General features: G+C 33.2%; 2 protein-coding genes across 3 annotated transcripts; both read left to right on the top strand.

Annotated features, from left to right (window-relative positions):
• Nucleotides 1-3,096: 3,096 nt before the first annotated feature.
• Nucleotides 3,097-10,091, top strand: LOC108562587. Its single transcript, XM_017920985.1, has 25 exons — nucleotides 3,097-3,319; nucleotides 3,376-3,477; nucleotides 3,535-3,773; nucleotides 3,828-4,011; nucleotides 4,065-4,237; nucleotides 4,287-4,533; nucleotides 4,587-4,736; nucleotides 4,789-4,935; nucleotides 4,995-5,294; nucleotides 5,351-5,412; nucleotides 5,474-5,648; nucleotides 5,702-5,817; nucleotides 5,872-6,058; nucleotides 6,114-6,416; nucleotides 6,624-6,823; nucleotides 6,889-6,957; nucleotides 7,015-7,110; nucleotides 7,166-7,377; nucleotides 7,436-7,890; nucleotides 7,942-8,120; nucleotides 8,175-8,342; nucleotides 8,397-8,672; nucleotides 8,728-9,429; nucleotides 9,484-9,891; nucleotides 9,957-10,091. Exons 1-25 carry the CDS (start codon nucleotides 3,130-3,132, stop codon nucleotides 10,035-10,037), a joined length of 5,421 nt encoding a protein of 1,806 aa, XP_017776474.1. The 5' UTR covers nucleotides 3,097-3,129; the 3' UTR covers nucleotides 10,038-10,091.
• A 450-nt stretch (nucleotides 10,092-10,541) lies between these two features.
• LOC108562596 (putative epidermal cell surface receptor) lies at nucleotides 10,542-21,084 on the top strand. 2 transcript variants are annotated; one of them, XM_017920997.1, is made up of 8 exons: nucleotides 10,542-11,025; nucleotides 17,195-17,413; nucleotides 17,474-18,604; nucleotides 18,925-19,509; nucleotides 19,573-19,726; nucleotides 19,786-20,642; nucleotides 20,706-20,930; nucleotides 20,994-21,084. In XM_017920997.1, the coding sequence occupies exons 1-8, from the start codon at nucleotides 10,902-10,904 to the stop codon at nucleotides 20,999-21,001; spliced, it is 3,303 nt and encodes a 1,100-aa protein (XP_017776486.1). In that variant the 5' UTR covers nucleotides 10,542-10,901; the 3' UTR covers nucleotides 21,002-21,084. The 2 variants fall into 2 exon arrangements, with proteins under 2 accessions (XP_017776486.1, XP_017776487.1); XM_017920998.1 differs by lacking the exon at nucleotides 18,925-19,509 and having other exon boundaries at nucleotides 10,545-11,025.
• The last annotated feature ends 288 nt before the right edge of the window (nucleotides 21,085-21,372 follow it).

Here is a 21,372-nt window from a genome sequence, read left to right on the forward strand (position 1 = left end):
ACAATATTTGCATTTGGTTTAAATGAGAAATATGATTGATGATTCCCGATTTGAGTAAATGGTATAGACGGTAAACGGCCCATATTGAAATTAAATTAGGGAAAAAGGGAGGAAAGGGATGAGAAAATAGAGGGAAGAGGGAAAAAAGTGTGCGGGAAACCGCAACATCATCGAACGTCGGAGAGGCGTTATTAAAAATCGATCCGCGAGCGGCAAAGACGTTTTGACACCTGTCGTCGAGGTGTGTGTGTATGTATAGGACGATATTGCCGATGATATCATAAGAACTCCTCGATATTCTATCTCGCCTTTCTAATAGTAATCGGCGGATGTGCCGGGTTTGGTATTTTTCAATCTCCTTTTTTCCCACCCTGCAGCCATTCGAAGTGGATTTCGCCCCCGACTAATTTCCTATTGACATTCATTGGTGCCGGGATTTTTTATATCTGGGGAATAAAGAGAAACTCATTCCACCCTCAGGAGCGGCTTAAGAGCCGGTATTGAATATATATATATATAAAAAAAGAAGCTTCTCTCCAATATAACTCGACGTGTAAAATAGAAAAAAAAAGTGGGATTTCGTGCGCTTAATATTTCAGTTTGAAAGAAACGAGCGAGAGAGTAGTGAATGCGAAAGAAGCTGTACAAGATGGTCCGGCTTTTAGATGGAGACTTTGAGGCGATGTATCACATAACAGGGTGTAATTACTACGGCGAGAAGGTAAAAAGAGCCGAGACCGTAAAGTACACTTGAGTTTAAAACAAAGGCCTCTTTGTCGTCGTTCGAGAAGAGGTGCGTCCTGCGGGGTTTGAAGGCGGTCGCCGAAGGCCAAACAAAGAGCCACGGGTTCCGTTTAAATTTTATGCCGATGTAATCTGAATAAATCGCGTCTGAAGATTAATTGTCCCCCTTCTTTATTTCTTTTTTGTCTTCCTCTTTTCGATCCGAAATTAATCTGGAAGAAGTCGACCTCTCTGTGCCTTTGTATCCTCACCACTTTTGTCCTATTTTATTTTTCTTTCCTCTGCGGTTCGCTATTGATGCAAGAAACCAAAGGGTAAATAAATGGGAATCGAGTCTCGGTGATTGATTATCCTCGGATACTTTAAAATTAAAAGGAGCAAACAAGTCATTTGAATCCGGGAGACCGAGGAAATTCTTTTTATGCGAGTTCAACTTCTTTAACAAACAAACTGTTTGTTTCAGACTTCGGAACGCTTCTGTTTAAATACAGATGCCGCATTTTGTAAGAAAGCAATCACGTTTAGTGCTTCCACTAATAAAAATATAAAGATCAAACCTCATCCAACATTAATTTACAAATTAATTATTTTAAATGAACACAATATTGAAATCTATAAATATTATACTGGAAATACATATGTAAAACAAATATATAATTTATTTATTTTTTTGCACCTGAATAAGAATAAAGAATTTTCTATAGTCACAATTGTTTCAAATGTTTTTATAGATATGTGATATAGGTTACATATTTGAGTTATGCATGAGTAGTCATACTGCTTAAACCTTAGCTCTTTCAGCATGCAGTTTATGAAGTCACAATTCCAGTTAGATCAAACCATTAAACTCTAACAAAGTTTAACTTATAGTACATAAAGAGCATTTTTTTAATTGCATTTTATTGTTGGTGTTTCTTATTACCTGTTTTGCAGATCCAACGCAAAACCTGCAAGAAAAATGGGACGAAGTTTCCAATTTAATTTATAACTTCATAAGCAAATAAATTGCCGAATGGTTAAGTCGTCCTACCTACGAGCTAGTGGGCGCAGGTTCATATCCTGGTCAAGTCAGGCCCTTTGTGAGCCCTCTCGATGCGCAGTCAAATGAATGAGGTTCAGCATATGGACCTTCAACCAAATCTTTGGCTTTTTATTCGGAGACATGCAAGTGTTATTAAATTGTCGTGGCCGTCTACTACTTTCCTCTTAATTATTGCAAATCATATTTAATATATCCATCAAATATACAAACGGTTACTTTTACGTGATTAATTAGAATAACTTGTGGAATATTCCGAACGACGGTTACACATAACATTCATTTCCTATTAATATTATTACTTGATGTGCAAAAATATAAAGTTTAGTTAGTAATTACTTTTGCAATTTATCTTAATATTATTACGTTCCGAAATGTCTTTACGAAAACCGTAACCATTTTGTTCATAACATGAAGTTTCACAATAATAACATATAATGTTAAATAATATATAAATAATTAAATATTTTTTTTTAAATTATATTATAACAACCATAATAAATAAACTAAATATAAACTTACGTACAATCTCTCACCCACATCCTTCGTACGTGATCGGTAGTACAGGAAGCGCTATTTGATAACCGTTTGCTTTTTGTTGTTCTTCAGAGAGAATCAAGGTTTCACCTTTTATTTGATCTTACTTTCGACCACATAAAATTTTGTCATCATATCATGAACATTATTTGAAATCATTTTCATCCAATACATTTTCTTAGTTTATAATCTGGACAAATTATTCGATTAATGAAAAGAACGAATATCATTTCATGTAACCGTTTATAACCAAAGAAAACTTGGATTGAATCTCTAGTAAACGCATCTGTCATTGTAAAGAAAGAGACTGTTCTTTCTTTACAATGACCGGACAATTTTGTAATAATAAAAAATATTATTTTTAATATATGTAGACCTTCCGTTTAATGTGCTTAGCGGAAATTGGTATGTTTTAATTTAATTTTTGTTTGTCCTCTTCAATAATATAAAAAAACTTCAAAGATTTACATATCTACCGTTTTAAAAGTTATTTTTTACACTATATTTGATGCAGAATGATTGAAAGAAATCGTATTAAAATCTGAAATGCATAATGTATAGAATTTTATTTTTCTTTTCTATTTGATAGTGAACATTCCTGTTTCAGTATAGACAATAAGCTTACACTAAAAATGTAATGTTTATTTACTCTAATTATAAAATAAATATAAATGTAATTATTCATTCAGTGGTGGTTAACGGATAGGAAGGAAGTGCGTCTCGATTAGATATATAAAAATGTGATTTAGTTCACATATTAACATTATTACAAAATAATAACATTTAGTGTTCGTTTTCCTTTGCAGAAAATGGATCATTTTAAGTTTATAATCGGTGCTTTAATTTATTTGTGCATGGTGCAACATTCGAAAGGAATAACGACTGTTAGCCAAAAAAATAGTGGAAATGGTAAAATGGAAACCTACTGTGTTACAAACAATGAAAGCGAAACTTTAAGTTGGATAACACCGTACGATAAATCGTTTTATAATTTAAAAAGTAAGTGTTTCTTGTTGTTTATTATAATATATAATAAAAAATATCTTTTATTTTAGGTAATGATGCAAGTGATATTACTAAATTAGTTCCTAATGATTGGCTATTGGAAGATAGTTATCAATCTTATTTAGGACCAGTTGTAGATCCCAGGTGGCAAAGTAAAATTGGGCGATTTATGTTGGTTGATGTGTGACTACATTCTATTTTATTTTTAGATTTCGAAACGTTTGTAAGTAAAAATTATCAAGAAGTAAATAAATATTTGAAGCAAAATTTGAATGAATACTTTGAATTAACGTTTTCGATAAAATATGACGAGGATGCCGAAATGTCAATTTATTCTTATAGGAATTTGAAGCAAACAATATCATTTAAAAATAATATACTAACATCACAAATATGTCCAGCAAAAACTTCGGCCTATTATTGTGATGCATATATAAATATAAAAGAGGTAAATAATATATTTCAAGAGAGAATAATCTGAAACTAACATTTTGTTTTTCAGAATTTGGAAAAATTTTCACAATATAGTAAATATTCGTGGAATCACTATACTATAAGATATCGTAAAGACATATATACTTTGTTACTGAATGGAATATCTATAGCAGAAGATTATATTCGTAACTATGGTTTAAGTAGCATTTATATGAAATCGATGAAAGGCGCAATTTGGAAACTGCACATATGTGATTATAATATAAATCGATTAAAAATGTATTTAAACTATTTACTTTTTTAGACGAATATTATCGAACGGATTATGATGTGTCAAATATTGTGTTCTTGGATGACATACAGTCTTTTAACAATAAGTTATGCATGTCCGCTTATTTTTATTTTGATCATGAATTAATAATTCAAATAAAACAAGATAAAACTATCATTAAGGAGATCATATTTATAAATGAAAAAGTATTGTTGTATTAATGGAATATATAATTTATTAAATAAAATATTTTAGAAACGTTGGAAATTCATCAAAATAGTAGAAAATGTGCAAGACGATAATACACCATACACAATTTGGTTAATAAAAGGAGACGTGAGAGGTCTTCTTATTAGTCATATTAAACTGAATTCAGATTGCGATACGAATATCAATAAAATTTATACGGAATTTCATACTAATCTAATAAATCAAGTTTCTTGCGAATCTTTGAACAATCTGAGTACATCCATTACAATAAGCGATAGTATTAAAACAATAGGTATTATATTTTGTATAATATTATTTTCTCGTTTGTAATTTACATTTTTACAGATAGCAATTGTTCAATCGATAAATTTGGAAACGACTGCATCAAATGTAAATCTGTCTTTAACACGGATATTTGCGAGGAAACGCTGACCTGTGTAGAGACAAACAAATGCTACTGTCAACCAGGATTCTATGGAAAACAATGCAAACCAAGTACATACAAATATAATCGCACACACAGAAATAATTAATTATTTATTTTAAGAATGTGACAACCTGAAGAAAAACGTATTTGGATCGAATTGTAATGAGAAATGTGGTAACTGCAAAGATAAGGCACAATGTCATCATATTACTGGAAACTGTCCGAACGGATGCGAAATGTATTTCGTAGAGCCATTCTGCAATGAGAGTAAATCATAATTATTATATTCAATTAAAGATAATTAATTATTTAATTGCATGTTTCAGCTAATTTACCATATTTAAAAGAAGCCCCTGTTGCTGAAACACCTTGTTACACTACATGTAATATAAAATTTAATCCGGAGAAGTATGAAGGACGTAAGAGACCAGATTCATACAAAGTGGAAGTATTTGAAGCCGGAAATTGGAAAGTTATTTATGACAAAAATATAAATGACAAATATATATCACTTGATAAATTAAATATTCTGACAAAATACCAGTTAAGAATTGTGTTGTGTCATAAAGACGAGTGCATGGAAGGAGAATTTGTACCATTATTTGATTTAAATACAGATTGCAAAGGTAATTATGTTAATTATAATTCCTAAGTAAATAATATTGTTCTATATTGTTTTTAGATTTGGAAAGAAGCGATGTCTCGGAAAATATAGAAAGCAGACAAATGTCATTCTATTTAAAAGTAATTAAAAAAAATATTTTTAATTAAAATAATTAAGTTTTAATAAGAACATCGTTTTTAGGAAAGTGATGATGTAGAAAAATGTACAGGCGATCAATATACAATAAAATTATTTGATGAAAAAAACGTAAGATATGTTTCCAGCAATGAATTAGAGCCAAATTCTAATTATATGATTCAATTTTGGAGAAATAATCAACTCGTATTTAAGTACGATAAAACAACAGATGAAGAAAGTTTGTTTGACTAACATTTAATGTGAATTGTATTTTTAATAAAGTTTTTTTAGATCCTGGACCAATTAGCAAAGTTGAAACTAAATCAAACATTACATCGATTTACTTATCTTGGAAACCTCCAGATGAATCAGTTGGAAAAATTGTGAACTATTCCATCACGTATACAGTATATTAACCATGTAATTTATTAGCGTTTAGATATTTATTTATTCTGTTTCAGCTACAACCGACGGATGACTGCAAAGAAAGTTTGAAACATTTGATCGAACCGCAAAAGGTTTACGTTGAAACTAAATTTGTTGAAATAAGTAACTTACGGCCACATTCGACGTACGTTTTTGAAGTGCAAGCTTTTAATAAATATGCTGGCGAAGAGATGCGCATATCTAAAAACACTAATTCTAGAGGTATAAAAAGGGTTATACTTATTTTATAAGAATAATTGTTAATATTTGATTTTAGATATACCAAATCAAGATAGTTATAAAATCGATAACATTTCATTAACGTCTGAGACAATCAGTGTCTATTTAAAAAAGAATTGTGAGCGAATCGAATCCGACGTTGCATTCAGATTAAATTTACAATGTTTTGATAGTTGGTGTAAAAATATGACACGAAAGTATCATTACAATCAAAATTTATTATTTGATGAAAATTTGAAAGCATTTACAAATTATACCATTTTAATCGAGATGGCAACGAAATTCTATTTTGAAAATACTGTGGCCATGCAACCAATGCATGTTATGACTAAACCATCAAGTAATATACTTATATATTAGCTTATAGTTTTTACAAATAATCTTTCTTAATAAATTATGATCTTTAAGATTCTCAAGTATTGTGAATATTTTGTTCTTAAATTCTCTTAACTCGGAGAAACTAATTCACAATACTTGAGAATCTTAAGGATCATAATTTAATAAGAAACAATATTTTGTAAAAACTTTAAATAAATCAATGTTTCAGTTCCGAACGAGTTACGAAATGTGGATGTATATTCAATTTCCGATGTCGGATTTTCGTTAGTCTTTGACATGCCTTATCCGCCTACTGGAATTTTAGAAGAAATTCGAATAAACAATGAAAACTCTACATGGGACAATTGCAGCATTTGGAAGAATCGATTTTGTTCAACACTGAATACAAAAAATTGTTACACATTGACGGTACATAATGAGAAATAATGTTTTATTCGTATAATAAGCAAAAATAATCAAATCATTAATTTCAGGTTACATTAAGAAATATGAATGTGTCTGATACTAAATCATATTCTATTCTTAGTAATTGTCAAGAAAGAGGTATATTTTGTTAATGAAATTGTACGTTTAGTTATTAATGTTCAAAATAATTATAGATCNNTATGAACGGTGAATTTGACAAATTTATTATTTCATACGAAGATAAAAATATGAACTTTACAACGCAAGAGAATCTTACATACACTCACAAGGTTCAAACTGAATAATTCCAATGTTTTGTAAATATTTTATTATATTTTTTTTTAGATAAACGAAGAAGAGATTTGTTCAAGTAGTAACAAATTGTTGACACTAAAAGTATCAACAAAGAATAAAAAGTATGAATCAAAAGGTTCCGAACTTACTATAAAATGTCCTGTAGCAAAACCAAAGTTGGCGGCAGAACCAAAGAAATTTAAGAACAATAATCATAGTTTAGAAATATTGATTCCGAAATTTGTAAATCCAGCAACAAAGAGGTATCAACAGTATTAATACTCTACAATTATTATTTGAAATAATTTAAATTATTTGCAGTTATATTCATATAGTCGTGACGCAAATGAAAACCGTTGTCGTAGGTAACTTATGTACTCCGAATAAGTTGAATGATTCATTGAAAAACGGATGGATTGCTATTGAATTAACAAATGATTTCGAACAGAAGAGTATCGTCGTTGGTAATAGTAGCCAAACAAATGCATTTTCAAAGTATTTAAATTGCTATTTTGAGAATCTATTATTGGATGATAGCGCAATGGCTGATATTAATATTATATTAACCAATATCAACAGCAACGAAATGAGGCGGAATGGTTATTTTATTCCTGCAAATACTACATATACAATGACTGATCTAACTGGACAAAATGTTAATCTCGTATATCTACTGCTTATTCCCATCGTAATAATTCTAGGTATATACATTTATAAAAGAAAACTTATAAAGAATATTCAGCGTCCGGGAATGCTCATTTCGATGCATCCCACAAGTAAGTATAATTAATGGAAATGCGACGATTGTTTAACACTGTTTTATCCAGATTGGGGAATCCTGCGACAAAATCCCCCGGAGGAGGAACCGAAGGTTCAGGACATTCAGAATATACCAGAAATTCCGAGACTGAACGTGGAGGAGTACACGAAATTGGTAAAAATCTCCGATTTCGAACAATACGTTAAGAGCAGCATTCAGAACAACGAATTGGAAAAGCAATACGAAGTAAGTTACCAATAATTTTAGTTTATTAAGCTTTAACAATAATACGTTTTTCAGACTATGCTCAATCAACTCAGCAACATCGACTGCGAGTACGGAAAGCTTCCGAAGAATAAACCGAAGAACCGGTACGCCAATATCGTCGCCTACGATCATAGCCGAGTCGTTCTGAAGAAAATCAAAGACGATGAATGTTCCGATTACATCAATGCAAATTACATTCACGTGAGTAGTCATGAAAGTTGTTTTTTTGGCTGTTTTTTTATATATTTTATTTAGGGTTTGGATACGGAACGCGCTTACATAGCAGCACAAGCGCCGAAAGAAAATACCCTTGTAGACTTCTGGAGGATGGTCTGGGAGCAAAACGTCACTCACATTGTTATGTTGACGAACGTGTACGAAGGTGTGAAGAAAAAGTCGGAAAAGTATTGGCCCGATGTTGGAGAAACTACGAATTACGGATCAATAACAATCAAACACTGTTCCTTCGAAGTATTCCCCGATTACGAAGAGCGTCTGTTTGAAATTAAATTTAATAACCAAAATCGAAAAGTAAGAGATTTAGATTCAATATATAAATAGTTAAATATGTTTTGGACGTTCGCAGATTGTGCATTTGCATTACACTACATGGCCGGACCACGGTGTTCCGATGTACCCAAGCAGCGTGGTACCATTTGCTAGGACAATTTTGAAAGTACCACAGAACACTTCTCCGATTTTGGTTCACTGCAGCGCGGGCGTCGGTCGAACTGGAACAATTATTTTAATAGATTTATGCTTACGAATGGTCTCACAGATCGGCGCGTTGGACGTCTTCTATCATCTGAAATCTCTTCGAGAGCAAAGATCGAAAATGGTGGACACACCGCAACAATACAAATTCGCACACCTCGTTCTTCTCGAATGTCTAGTAACACCGGACACGGCATTCCCGTGCGACGAAAACTTTGAAACACTTATATCCAACATAGACATAACATACCAGATGGAATATATAGAGAGCAGCGCTTGGTACGAGGATATAATCATGAACAACCGCAGCAGTTTGAAGCAGCACGATCCCGAGAAGGATAGGTTTCCAGACATTGTTCCCTACAAACACGGATTGATCTACTTATCACCAATAGTCAACTCTCAATCATCGAATTACATAAATGCAGTGTCCGTCGATAGTTTCATGTTGCTGGGAAGATTCATTGCTACGCAACAGCCGATGCCCAATACTTTGGCGGATTTTTGGCGACTGGCCTACGAATATGACATCAGGGTTATAGTCAGTTTACAGGAATTGGATCTCGATGATAAGGTAAACACTACTAAAAAATAATCTTGAACATTTCGCACACAAATCAAATTGTAGACCTGCTGCAATTTCTACCCGAACGAAAACTTGGAGAAGATCACCTCCGACAACTACAACATTGAACTATCGAAAATCGAAATATGCGAAAGGTACAAGTTGATCTGGATAAACATGCACTTCAACAAGAACCAAAAGCAGTTGGTGGTTATTGAGTTGGAAGGATGGCAATTCGGTGAACAATGCCCACCGAATCCTTCCACCTTTCTGAACATCTGCAGCGAAACACATCGTCTCATCGCCAACAGCAAGCAGATTTTAGTTACGTGCAAGGATGGGGCAAGCGGTTGCGGACTCTTCATCGCGCTCTCCTTCATGCTAGAGAAAATCAAATTCGAGCAAATCTGTGACGTTTGTCATGCGGTGAGGACAATCCGAAGGAGTAGGAAGCAATTCGTGCAAACTGAAGTATATTTTTTTTCAATCAATTTACTTTTGTCCAGTCTAACACCCAATTATTATTTATTTTTTAGGAGCAATTTCGGTTCCTTTACGATATGGCAGATCGTTACTTGAAGGAATTCGAAATCTATTCCAATTTTGCAACAAAATAAATTAATACACACGCAAGATATACTTTTTGAACGATTTTAATTATTGGTTTCTAATATAGAAATGCAACGTATTAATTAGTTGTAATAATAATCATTTAATAATAAATTGTAATTGTAATAGCAATTTCATTGTTTTACATGAAAATGTAATCAATTTAATTTCACGATAAGTTAACAATAAGAGATGTTCATGTAATATTCTTTGTGATTTATAGGCAACCAATAATACAAAATATTGCATAATATTCACAAGACTTAAGTTATTTTTTTTTTATAAGAAATGAGATGTAATGAAATATGAAAAGTGAAGTAGTTAAGACAAATAAAATTTAATTTCCATTTATATGTTTAAATTTACTTATGTAGTTAATAAGTTTAACTTATAAATATATGTAAATGTTCAAATGCACGATGACTTGATCTTAAATTGATGACCCAGTGATATACATATCGTAGAGTTAGATTTGGGTCAAGTGCAGATACGAGTTGCAGCTTGCGGACAAAGCGGTGATTAATATATTTTGAAAAGTAAAAGTTTTTATGGTTCTTGGAATTCAGAATATGAAACTTTTCTAGGGATGTCCCGAAGTTTGAGATGTTGTGCTTCGGTGTGTCGAGCGGCGGCCAGCACCAAGAAGAGCGTTCCTCAGTGTCGACTGACCGCACGAACGATCGAGTCGTGAGCATTCACCGCGGACGGCCGCAAATGCGATGAATTCTAACTGTTGTTCTGTGCGCTCCCCATCGTCGTCCTCCGCAAAGCCAAAACTGGATACATAGAATTAAAGAGTAATATAGTGTTCACACGTATACACGTATTTTTAGACTGAAAAGTTAGATTTGTTATAGAAGAAACGGACAATTATGAAAATGTGCGTGAAGTTTCGGTGGACGCTCTTGTTGTTTGCGGCAATAGGTGGTGTTTGTGCGTTGGAAATCCAAGCAGGTAATCCACCGAATGCAACCCAGAAGGATAACATAGAAAACGGTGAGATTCCTTTCTATAATTACAGGCTACCTCTTGCGTGACCCCAAAATCCAAGCAGGTACCTTTTTTTAGTTAACTTCTTCATCTTCGAAAGCGGAGCCTTAGCATAACCATTCACAAATTAATTAATCTAAACAATAACACCTACATAAATAACCAAATTTCATTACGAATTGTTTTATCATTAAATCAATGGAAACTTTCATCATTCCATCATCAACTTTTTCTCGACCAGAGAAGAAAAGAAATAAGTGCGCATTCAAATCATGCGATGGTACTTTCTTTCCACGGATGCGAAACACAATTAATTTGCTTATAATCATTTAATTAAATTACAGTTTTAAGCAATTAGTTGATCGAATAATTTATAAAAATTGTTTTGTTTTGTAACGGATGCTAACGAGTGCCCACAATTATTTCTTTTTTTCTTCTAATTAACTCTATTAAAAATATGTTATTCAACTGGAGCGAAATCGCAAAAGCCAAACAATTTCCGTTGAATCCTCCGAGATTTATTTCAGCTATATAACTGTGTGCATGGGAGAATGTCACGTCGGTCGTTGAACGGGTAATTTTCCGGCCCAGACTTTCACGCGAACATCACATTTCATTTCTGCATCAAAATCACATTATTCATCTATCCCAGTCAATATTTATTTATACAATGCAATGTTTTATCGCAGTTATTTATTCGTTTTCCAGAATATTTATATAATATTTTATTAAAATTAACCATAATATTTCATTTCTTTTTAAATTGTTCTTCTAAGAAATTTTAAAAGTTTCTTGTCGTGACTTTTCACAAAAGTTCGAATTTTCACTCTAAATATTGAATCAAGCAACTTTACTATAATAATGTAAGTATATGTTAAATCATAGCAGAATGACGATAAGATGATTTTTAAATCCAAACTTTGTAATATAGTGAAGTTTTTGTATATTATGTTAAATTTTAACTTAATTATTATCAAAATTATGTATTTATAAAAATATATTTTAATAGTAATGAAATACATCAATTCTTATGGGTGTTAAGGCCCTAATTATTCCGAAATTGATTTGATAGTAGTAATTTTATAAAAAAAAATGATTGATTTTGAAAAGCGCTATTTGTAAACGCTGATTTGCAATGACTCATTAATATCTTTGCTATTTAACTTGTATCAAGTCTACAATATTTGATTATATAGAATAACAGTTACTCATTTCATCAATAAACTAATTTCAGCTTATATTTGATATTAAAATAAATTTTGCTAAAAGTGAAATTAAAAAAAAAAACTAAATAATATCTTGACTTAAGATTTACGAAGTACAAAAAATGCTCACAAGATTTCTCCATAGAAGAATGATTGAGAAGAAAGAAACTGTAATTTTGGGAGTTTTATTGGTAATTATTATCATAATGCATTTCGATTTTGCTAATTATATAAATTAATATAGTTCTAAGCTAATTAGACTTAAGTCAAAAGTTGATCTTACTTAATAGATATATATCATGTACATTTATTAGGAAATAGCTTAAACTTCAACTTATTTATAACAACAATATTTTGTTTTTATAGTTTTAAAAATAATTCAATTTATTAGACATTATTAAAGAAATGAAGAAAATGATTTTACAAATTTTTCTAATTATTTTAATACAGTGGAACCTCGCTTAACGAGTTTAATCCGTTCCAAAATATCCGGATTTTTACTAGTATTGTGAAACATACTCAAAAATACACATATAATTTGTGTACACAAGTTTGAAAAATGATGTAAAAGGTGCGAAATTCGGGACTTCTCTTCTCATCGTCACTCGTTATGCGAAACGTCGTTCGTTAAGCGAGTCATTTTTCTTACAATTCATTTTGCTCGTTAAGCGAGGTTCCACTGTATTTACATTTTTTTAAATAAAAAGTTAATGCGTAATGATGGTATGATTGCACATTAACATATCGTTAAGAATTAATGTGTATCTAAAATAGGAGATCTCCATAAATAACTCATCTGAAAATAGAAATATACTAAAATTTACTGAAACTAAATGTTGACGTGTGTAAAACATTAACGTTTACCGCTGCAGCGCATTTTAATGCCAATTGCGTAACGTCCAGCAAAAAAAACTCGTTATGAATGGAATTAAGTTTCGATCCGATTGTTGTTTAGATCAGATTTAAAAATAAACAACTAATTTATTAACTTGTATGCAAATTGAACGGGAAGCGCGCGGGACAGGAAATCGTTCGGATTTGCTAATTAATTCGCTTGCTGCTGCTGCTGCGGTCATTTGCAACGAAGAATGGGAGCGTGACACGATTTGAATAAAAATGTAATAATTATGTGCAGAGCGAAATAAAAATTACGAGTAAATATATAAATGAATGCGGGGTTTTTCCAGATTCTTCACTCCTCCGTCTGCAACAATTCGAAGTCGCAATCTTTAGATCCGGTAAAGTGAATTAAGGTCGACGGATTGTGTGAGTCAAAAATTTAGTTTCCCCAATTGCATAAGTGGGAATTGATTTGTTTTTTTTTGATGATGATGATATTTTCGGCACTTTCATTCAATGCTAATGATTCTCTTTCTTTCTTTTTTGTTCTTCTTTCGTTTTGTTTTCATTGATGACGCATTCCGTGACGTTTCAAGCTACTGTGAAACCAATATGTTTTAACACGATTCGTGTTAATTGTGTTACACGAAATGTAAAATAGAATGTCAATTAGGAATTGTGAATTTGTTCAAAATTATTGTAGAATTAAGATGAAAATAACGTATCAATATAAAATACACAGTCGGGGTTTCATAATACTGAAAAATTCATTGAATTGTTAACACAAATAATCAGAATTCATTAGGGAATTGAAATTTCTTGTAACAAATTAAGAAATTTTGCAAACAATTATACCTACCACATGTTTTATAACAGCGACTGTTTCATGCGATGCAATTCGAGTCTGTACATCTTAAAAATAAGAAACATATTAAAACTTGAACCCCTCATCCCATAGGGAAGTGGTCGGCAAATTTATTAGCCAAAGAGCCAAATATGAACATTACAACAATTTAAAAAAAAATGAGAGCCAAATCTGCTTGTTAAAAGTTATAAAACTAAATTTCATACTTAATAAATATTTATTAATGCGAACAACGTGCTTGCATCTCCTTGGAAAGTTTGAGTAAGTAAGGTTTCTATGTTGTTGCGCCTACGTGGATATTTGTGCCAGAGCCGCACTTAAGGAGCCAAAAAACCACATGCGGCTCTGGAGCCGCACTTTGCCGACCATTGCCTTATCCCATAGGATATAATGAACAAGCTGTATTTTTAATTGTTAACACATCAAAACAAAGTCGAATACTTTTCCTGGGACAAATTTAAATTTGTTTGTGTCTTCCAAATAAAATTTTTACTGGGACAAACAAATTCAATTAAAGGGCTCATCCACTTCTTGTTACGCCACTGTCACAATACAATACTAACTAATAATAATTGAAGTTGTATTTTACTTATGAAAGGACAAAAATTTACTTAATTTGTGACTATATTTATGTGTGAACGAGAAATTTTAAATTACAAAAATAATAAAGAGACATATAAATACGACTTGGCATGAATGCAGTAGATTCGCCGTTTTTGGACGGACGTTCAGTCAACTCTTCTGAACCAGTTTCGAATTATCATCATTCATTTACTACGAATCCTGTAAAATGTTTTAATTCGTGTTTACGGAGCGAACGTTAATCAGAACCTCGTTTTGTTAGGTCGAAGTTGAAGTTGATAAAAAAAAAAAACGGAAACGTTACACGCTGAATTCGGTTTTGTTGGGAGGCCGCGCATGAAAGAATTTTGTTGCCAATTCCAAACTCGAGCTAACGGACTACTTTGACTCGATAACGGTTCAGGCAAATAAAGAATTCTTCGACCCACAACCGATTCCACAACGACATTGACACGGAAAAGGCGAACAGAAATTACATTAAAAAAAAGAATTTAAAGTAAAATAAACTTGGGAGGAAATCCCGATTTCCTGAGAAACGCAAATATACATTTTACCAATAGATATTACTACATTTTTTTACTAATAAATGATGTAGCGTGTTCAAATATATAAACGACCTTGAAACTCACTATTTTTTGTGTATACTTATTTGTGTATCATTGACGAATGTAATCTTTAATAAAAGAAAAACAGCAGATCTTTAATTGCATTTATATAATTGTCTTGAGTAAGTAATATTTCTAGAAATATAAAAAGAATACAACTAAATTTGAAGAGAATTTGGTAACGCGTTATACCAGAAACTGGTTATAGTTGTCGTCTTGTGCGATGAATAAATATTATATTTAAAACCTTCGTCATGTGTACCATTTAATATATTCAGAATAGACGCATGTATAGAATTGAACTCGTCTTACTATACACGTAAGACGCAAATATTTATAAATTGAAAATATTACTCGCATTGAAAATACTATATTTTTTTTTTTGCAATTTCTTGTTAACCTCGATCGAAAAGAACTTGCATAAATAAATAAACGCCGCAGTTGTCGTCGCGAATCCGTTTTCAAATTGTTTTCTAAAAATCCAATCGCGATGCGGGCTTTAATCTCGGTGGAAAACGATTGCGAAATGAAAGAAAATTAAATTCAATAATGAGGATTGCGAGGAGAAAATGTTGTCCCTCGTAGAAAGCTCCGTGCAGAATCGCACGCGGAGACGTTTGTTTGTCTTGCCTCGCGAATTAATGTTGGACGCAAGGTCGAGAGACTTGTTTGTCTCAAGAAATTCTCGATTTGCTTATGATAACTTGAAACCAGAAACAATCTAATCCCAGTGAAATCTCGTGATCGAAAACTGAGATCCAGGAATCGATTTCTATGCGGCAGTATTGAAGATGTAATAATACAGCAGCAGCAAATTCCGATTGACCTTGTACAAACGGTACAGAGTTTTCGTTTTTAATTATCTTTAGTCGATGTTTAGAGACTAATCTTTGTGTTTTTGTGTATCTCTATGAATTCAATCGGGAAGTACGCTAAACAAAACTATTATAAATAAACTGGTACATGCAATTGATGATTTTGGTGCTAATTCAAATTGTTGTTGAAACTTTTGATCTAATTCAAGGTCATGATATCAAGTAAATCTTAAGATTTATTTGCATTTATTACGACTGGAAGCAAATAGAGTACAGTTTCAAACTATCCAACTTCGTGCTAAATCGTTGTGGTATGTTCGCAAGCGCCGAATTTCGACTTTCTCTTCCCCAATGAAAGAAGTACAACGGCCTCTTCTCACTGACACACAAACCAAATCTTCAAAAAAATCAACTTTGTGTTGAGTCTTATTTGACTAACAAATTAACTTAAATTTTAATTTAAGTATTAAATAAAAAAAAAATAGACAAATTACCTAAATAAATAAAGTAAGTTAGTGATATAATTTAAATGTGAATTATTTTATTTTTTTTATGAAACTACTGCATTGTATCAAACGTGCAGTAGAATAATAAAGAATACAGAGTTTTATAATAGTGAAAGCCGCGGTAAATTAGCTATCTTTCCATCTCTTCGCGTTCCAATTTCGTGTGTTGTTTTGTCCATTGTGTCTGACAATTGTTTGGAAGTTTTTTGTTGCTGTTGTTGTTGTTATTGTATTGTTGTTCAACGACCCACAAATGGAACGCATGTGTGATTCTATTTTGCAAAAAAAAAAAGAAAAAACAGAAATAACGTAATCCATTTTCGTGGGTAATTGAGACCAACTTGCAATTTATTAATTTAACTGTTAGATGTTTCGAGATTCAAACGAAGAGATGCTTCGACATTTCAGAGACTCTCTGAAATAATTGTTTCAAGGATGCACGAGGAACGTTAATTGCAAAATTTCATCCTCTTCACGTTCGTGACTTATTGGATTTTACAAAATACAAAAGGTCTCTTTTATTTTCATTCTTCCTCTGCTCATGCACTTTACTCTTATATTTAAATTATATTATTGTTTTCCTAATTATATAATGTGAAGAAGTGTTTCTTTCCTGTGATCTTATTCTCATTATGTTGCAAACACAAATGAAGTAGCATTAACACACATATTTTAATTTTCAGAATTAGAATAAATTACTTCACATCTTTCTATAACTGTTTTATTTTTAAATAACGAAATGCATGTTTGATTTTAGTTGCTGTTGCGTTGGATCCAGCAAGCAAACCGGAAATAATGAGCATGATAGTGGAAGATCATCCGCAATCAACGGCAGCGACAAAATCCGGAAAATCTTTGGATTTGAATGGGTTAAAACCGTCTAAAGATCTGAGTGATGTTAGTATGGATGATGATGATGACGACGACGATTTTATACCTAAAATATTAGCACCTAAAATGATTAATTCAACTAAAGGTATTGAAGCATTAAAGTTTCGTAGAATGTGATGTTTAAACTAAAGTGTGTTCTATTTAGGAGTTTGCGAAAAAGGTGGATTGACCTACGAGGAAGGTGAAAAGTTGGAAGTCGGTTGCGATTCAGTCTGTACATGTGTCAAGGGTAAGATGGATTGCGTCGATAGATGTCAAAGGCCGTTCATTAGAAGGGGTAAAAAAATCGACGATCCTCTGTGCAAAGAAAAATTAGTAGAGGAAGACAGCTGTTGTTCGGTGATGCAATGCACTTCTGATACACATGAGACAGGTTGCAACCATAAAAATAAATCTTATCAATTTGGAGATATCGTCAAAGATGACTGCGAAGAGATTTGCACTTGTCAAAATGATGGTCACATGGATTGCAAGGAACGCTGTCCACCTCTGACAACGTTGAACGATAAATGTCTGAAGATCAAAGATGAAAATGATGCGTGCTGTATGAAAGTGATTTGCGATGTGACATTGAACGACAACAAACTCATAGGTGCTAAATACATTAACCAGTCAGCTATAAAATTGGAATTCGAAGGAAACCAAACCTTGCCGTTGATCGAAGTGAGCGAGGACAAGAATTCATGGAAAACGTATACTCCATTATCTGGAGGTTTCTTGACGAATATAGATAATAACTTCAAGTATGCACGCATAGAAGAGTCGGACGACTTTGTAGAGATTCAAGAGTACAATAATGAAGGGTGCGAATTTAAAGGTGAGATGTACAAGTTCGGCGCAGAATTCAACGATGGTTGCGAATCGTTTTGCGTGTGCAAGGAGGAAGGAGTGAAATGCTTGAAAATGGATTGTCCCACGTACTTTGGAACTGATGTTCTGGATCCGAACTGCATCGAATGGGAAACGGTTCCCACGAATTTCACGCCGATCGCGCCGAAATGTTGTCCGGAGAAGTTGCGTTGCAAGAATAATGGTAGCTGCATTTATCAAGGAGTAACCTATCCGAACTGGCAGCAGATTCCAGAGAACGTTACCGGTTGCCAAAAACGCTGTTACTGCGAAATGAACAATGTTGAATGCCAGAACATCTGTCCACCGGTGACAGCACATCCACCATCAAATCTCGATTGTCTTCCGCAACATGCGACTCTCGGTCATATGCCGGGCGAAGATTGCTGCGTATACTGGACTTGCAAGGAAGAAAGTAAAATCAACAGTAAGTTAATTGCGATACTCTTTAAATCATCTTTCGACCGACTAAACTTCCTTTTGTAAATATCCCTTAATCTTCCGATCATTACACTTGGGTTTGGGTTTTCTTTTGTTCTTTTGTAAATATTCTTACTTAATGATTTATAAGAAAACAATATTTCTTTTTAAATAATTTCGAACCTTAACAATTTTCGAAAGCGTTCAATATTAAACGAACATTTTAATAGATTTGTAATCTATTGTAATCTTCCTGTATATATATATTCATATAAATTTTTAAGTATTTATTAAAAGGATGTGAACAAGAAGTTGATAATATTTCAGGCACGCAAGAGGAAAAACCTCCATCGAAAACTGTAGGTCCTCTGGTAGTGTTGACGAACGGAATCAATGAAAAGCAAAACGTTACCAAAAAAGTGCTGTCCGGCCAAGAAAACAATTACTTTGATAAAAAGCCGACGGCCAACGGGGAATACTTGGGGCCTTTCAATCCCGCCTACAAGCCAACCCCTAAACCGCAAAAAGATATCAAATCTAAACCGAACAAAGTGTACGTCACTCCACCGACCACTAACGCAATCGTCCCACAATCGAATCCTCCATCCGTTCTAGGAGGGGACTTGAGTCACCTGCTGAACCAACAGCCTCAGTTTGGTGGAAATTATCCCATTTTCGGTATTCAGCATATCCCCATCAATCCGAATCCGAACAATAATTTGGAAATTCCGTTTAACAAGAACCACGCGACCATCGAACAACTTTTACAAGAAGTGCACAAGAATAGGCCAGCACTTCCACCGCAAATACCACCCTTTCCACCTCATTATCCCATTAACAACAACGGTCACATTTTTATACCGCCCAATCACCCATTCACAAACGGACAACCATCACATCAAAACGCGACAGGTCTCTCAACAAATTCAATTCTTGAAAAACTGGCAAATCGACACTAACCGTTCTGCATTTTAGATTTCGGAGTCTATCAACACAACTTTGCATCTTCAGATGTTAATGTGGATATCTTAGAAGCGTTAGACGCACACACGGTTCGTCTGGTCTTTACAGTTCCTACAGTATTCGTTGGATTGCGCGGAGGAGTCGAAGTTAGATATACAGATTCAAAGTAAGCTATTCTTACCTACGCAATAGCACCAACTAATAAGTAACATTTTCATTTTCTAGCAATCCAGATGTTGATACTTGGCAACTGCAGAATTACACATCCCCCGATGACGTTATACGAACGCCCCAGTTGGAATTCGAATTGCTGAACCTCAGGGCGGAAACCGAATACAAGATCAAGGTGACCTTGCAACTGGATGGATTGCACAACAAACCAAGCAGCCAGATTTATTCGATCAAAACGCTGCAGGAGAACAAAGTGAGCACGCCGCAAATGATCCCCATCGATCCGGAACTCGCTGTTACTGCTGTAAACGCAACTTGGGTCAACTTGTCGTGGAGGAAGTTTACAGATTACGAGTTGCAATTAATAGACGGTCTTCAAATACGATTCAAAGAAATCGATGGTAAAATTTACAATGCTACCGCCCTGATCCATAGGGCGATCACTGGTTTCACCATAGACAATTTGAAGCCGGACACCAAGTACGAGGTCGGCCTGTTTTTCATTCCTTTCGCTGGACAACCGAACGAACTCTACGCCGAGCACATGGTGAATTTCGCCACCACAACGGAATACGATACGTACGGATTCAATGTTACGTTGGAAATATCATTGATTAAACCGACGAATATAGAGATCACTTGGTCGGGCGTTCCATATCCCGAAGATAAATATGTAAATATCTATAGAGCGATCTACCAAAGTGATTCCGGGAAAGGTGATTCGAGCACGTTCAAAATGGCTAAAAGAGATTCAACGCCGAAAGTGCTGATCACTGACCTGAAACCTGGAACCAGATATAGACTGTGGCTCGAGGTTTACCTAACCAATGGTAAAATCAAAACTAGTAACGTGCAAGACTTCATAACCAAACCCAGATCACCTCCATCTCTAGGAGCGTCTTCCAAACAAGGCAAGTTTAACATAATTTAAATATTTAATATGAAAAGCAAACAACTGTATGAATTGATTTCAGATAAATTATCGGGTGAATTGCCTGACGAAAAGTCAGATTACTACGGTTCGTTGGTGGTCGTTGCTATTTTAGCCTCGGTCGCGATTTTGTCCACACTAGTGTTATTATTAATCCTATTCAAGAGGCACAGTCAAAACAAGGCGTGCATAACGCCGCCCCCGAGAGTCAGCCAATCCGCTTACGATAATCCAACGTATAAAGTGGAAATCCAGCAGGAAACTATGGGTAACTAAACACGAAATCCAATCTAATCAATATTTATTGTACTTTTTTTTATTGTATTTACAGACTTATGATTCCCAGTTCGCGAAGATTAGCGTTGTAAATAATTTATGTAATAAGAATTGTTTAATTTATTTTTAATGAACAGTATTTTAATTTGTAATATAGCTAATTTGTAATATACGCTAACGTACTTTATAATAATTATTGTTATTATAAATCTAATTGTTTACCAGTCGTTAATTATTATTATTATTATGAATGAATTTGGAAATTGTTGTTTTTTTTTCTTCCAGGAAACGTATTTAGCAATTACTTTAACAGTTTGAAAAAAATAATATAAATGAAACGAACGTCTTATCAGATAAATAATTCTTATCAATTATCAATCAAGTATAATTTTAATATGTGATTCAGTTTTATAATGGTACTGTGAGTGTAAATA

Source organism: Nicrophorus vespilloides, unplaced genomic scaffold (assembly GCF_001412225.1).
Source record: "Nicrophorus vespilloides isolate i.1.1-1 unplaced genomic scaffold, Nicve_v1.0, whole genome shotgun sequence".
Classification (NCBI taxonomy): domain Eukaryota; kingdom Metazoa; phylum Arthropoda; class Insecta; order Coleoptera; family Silphidae; genus Nicrophorus; species Nicrophorus vespilloides.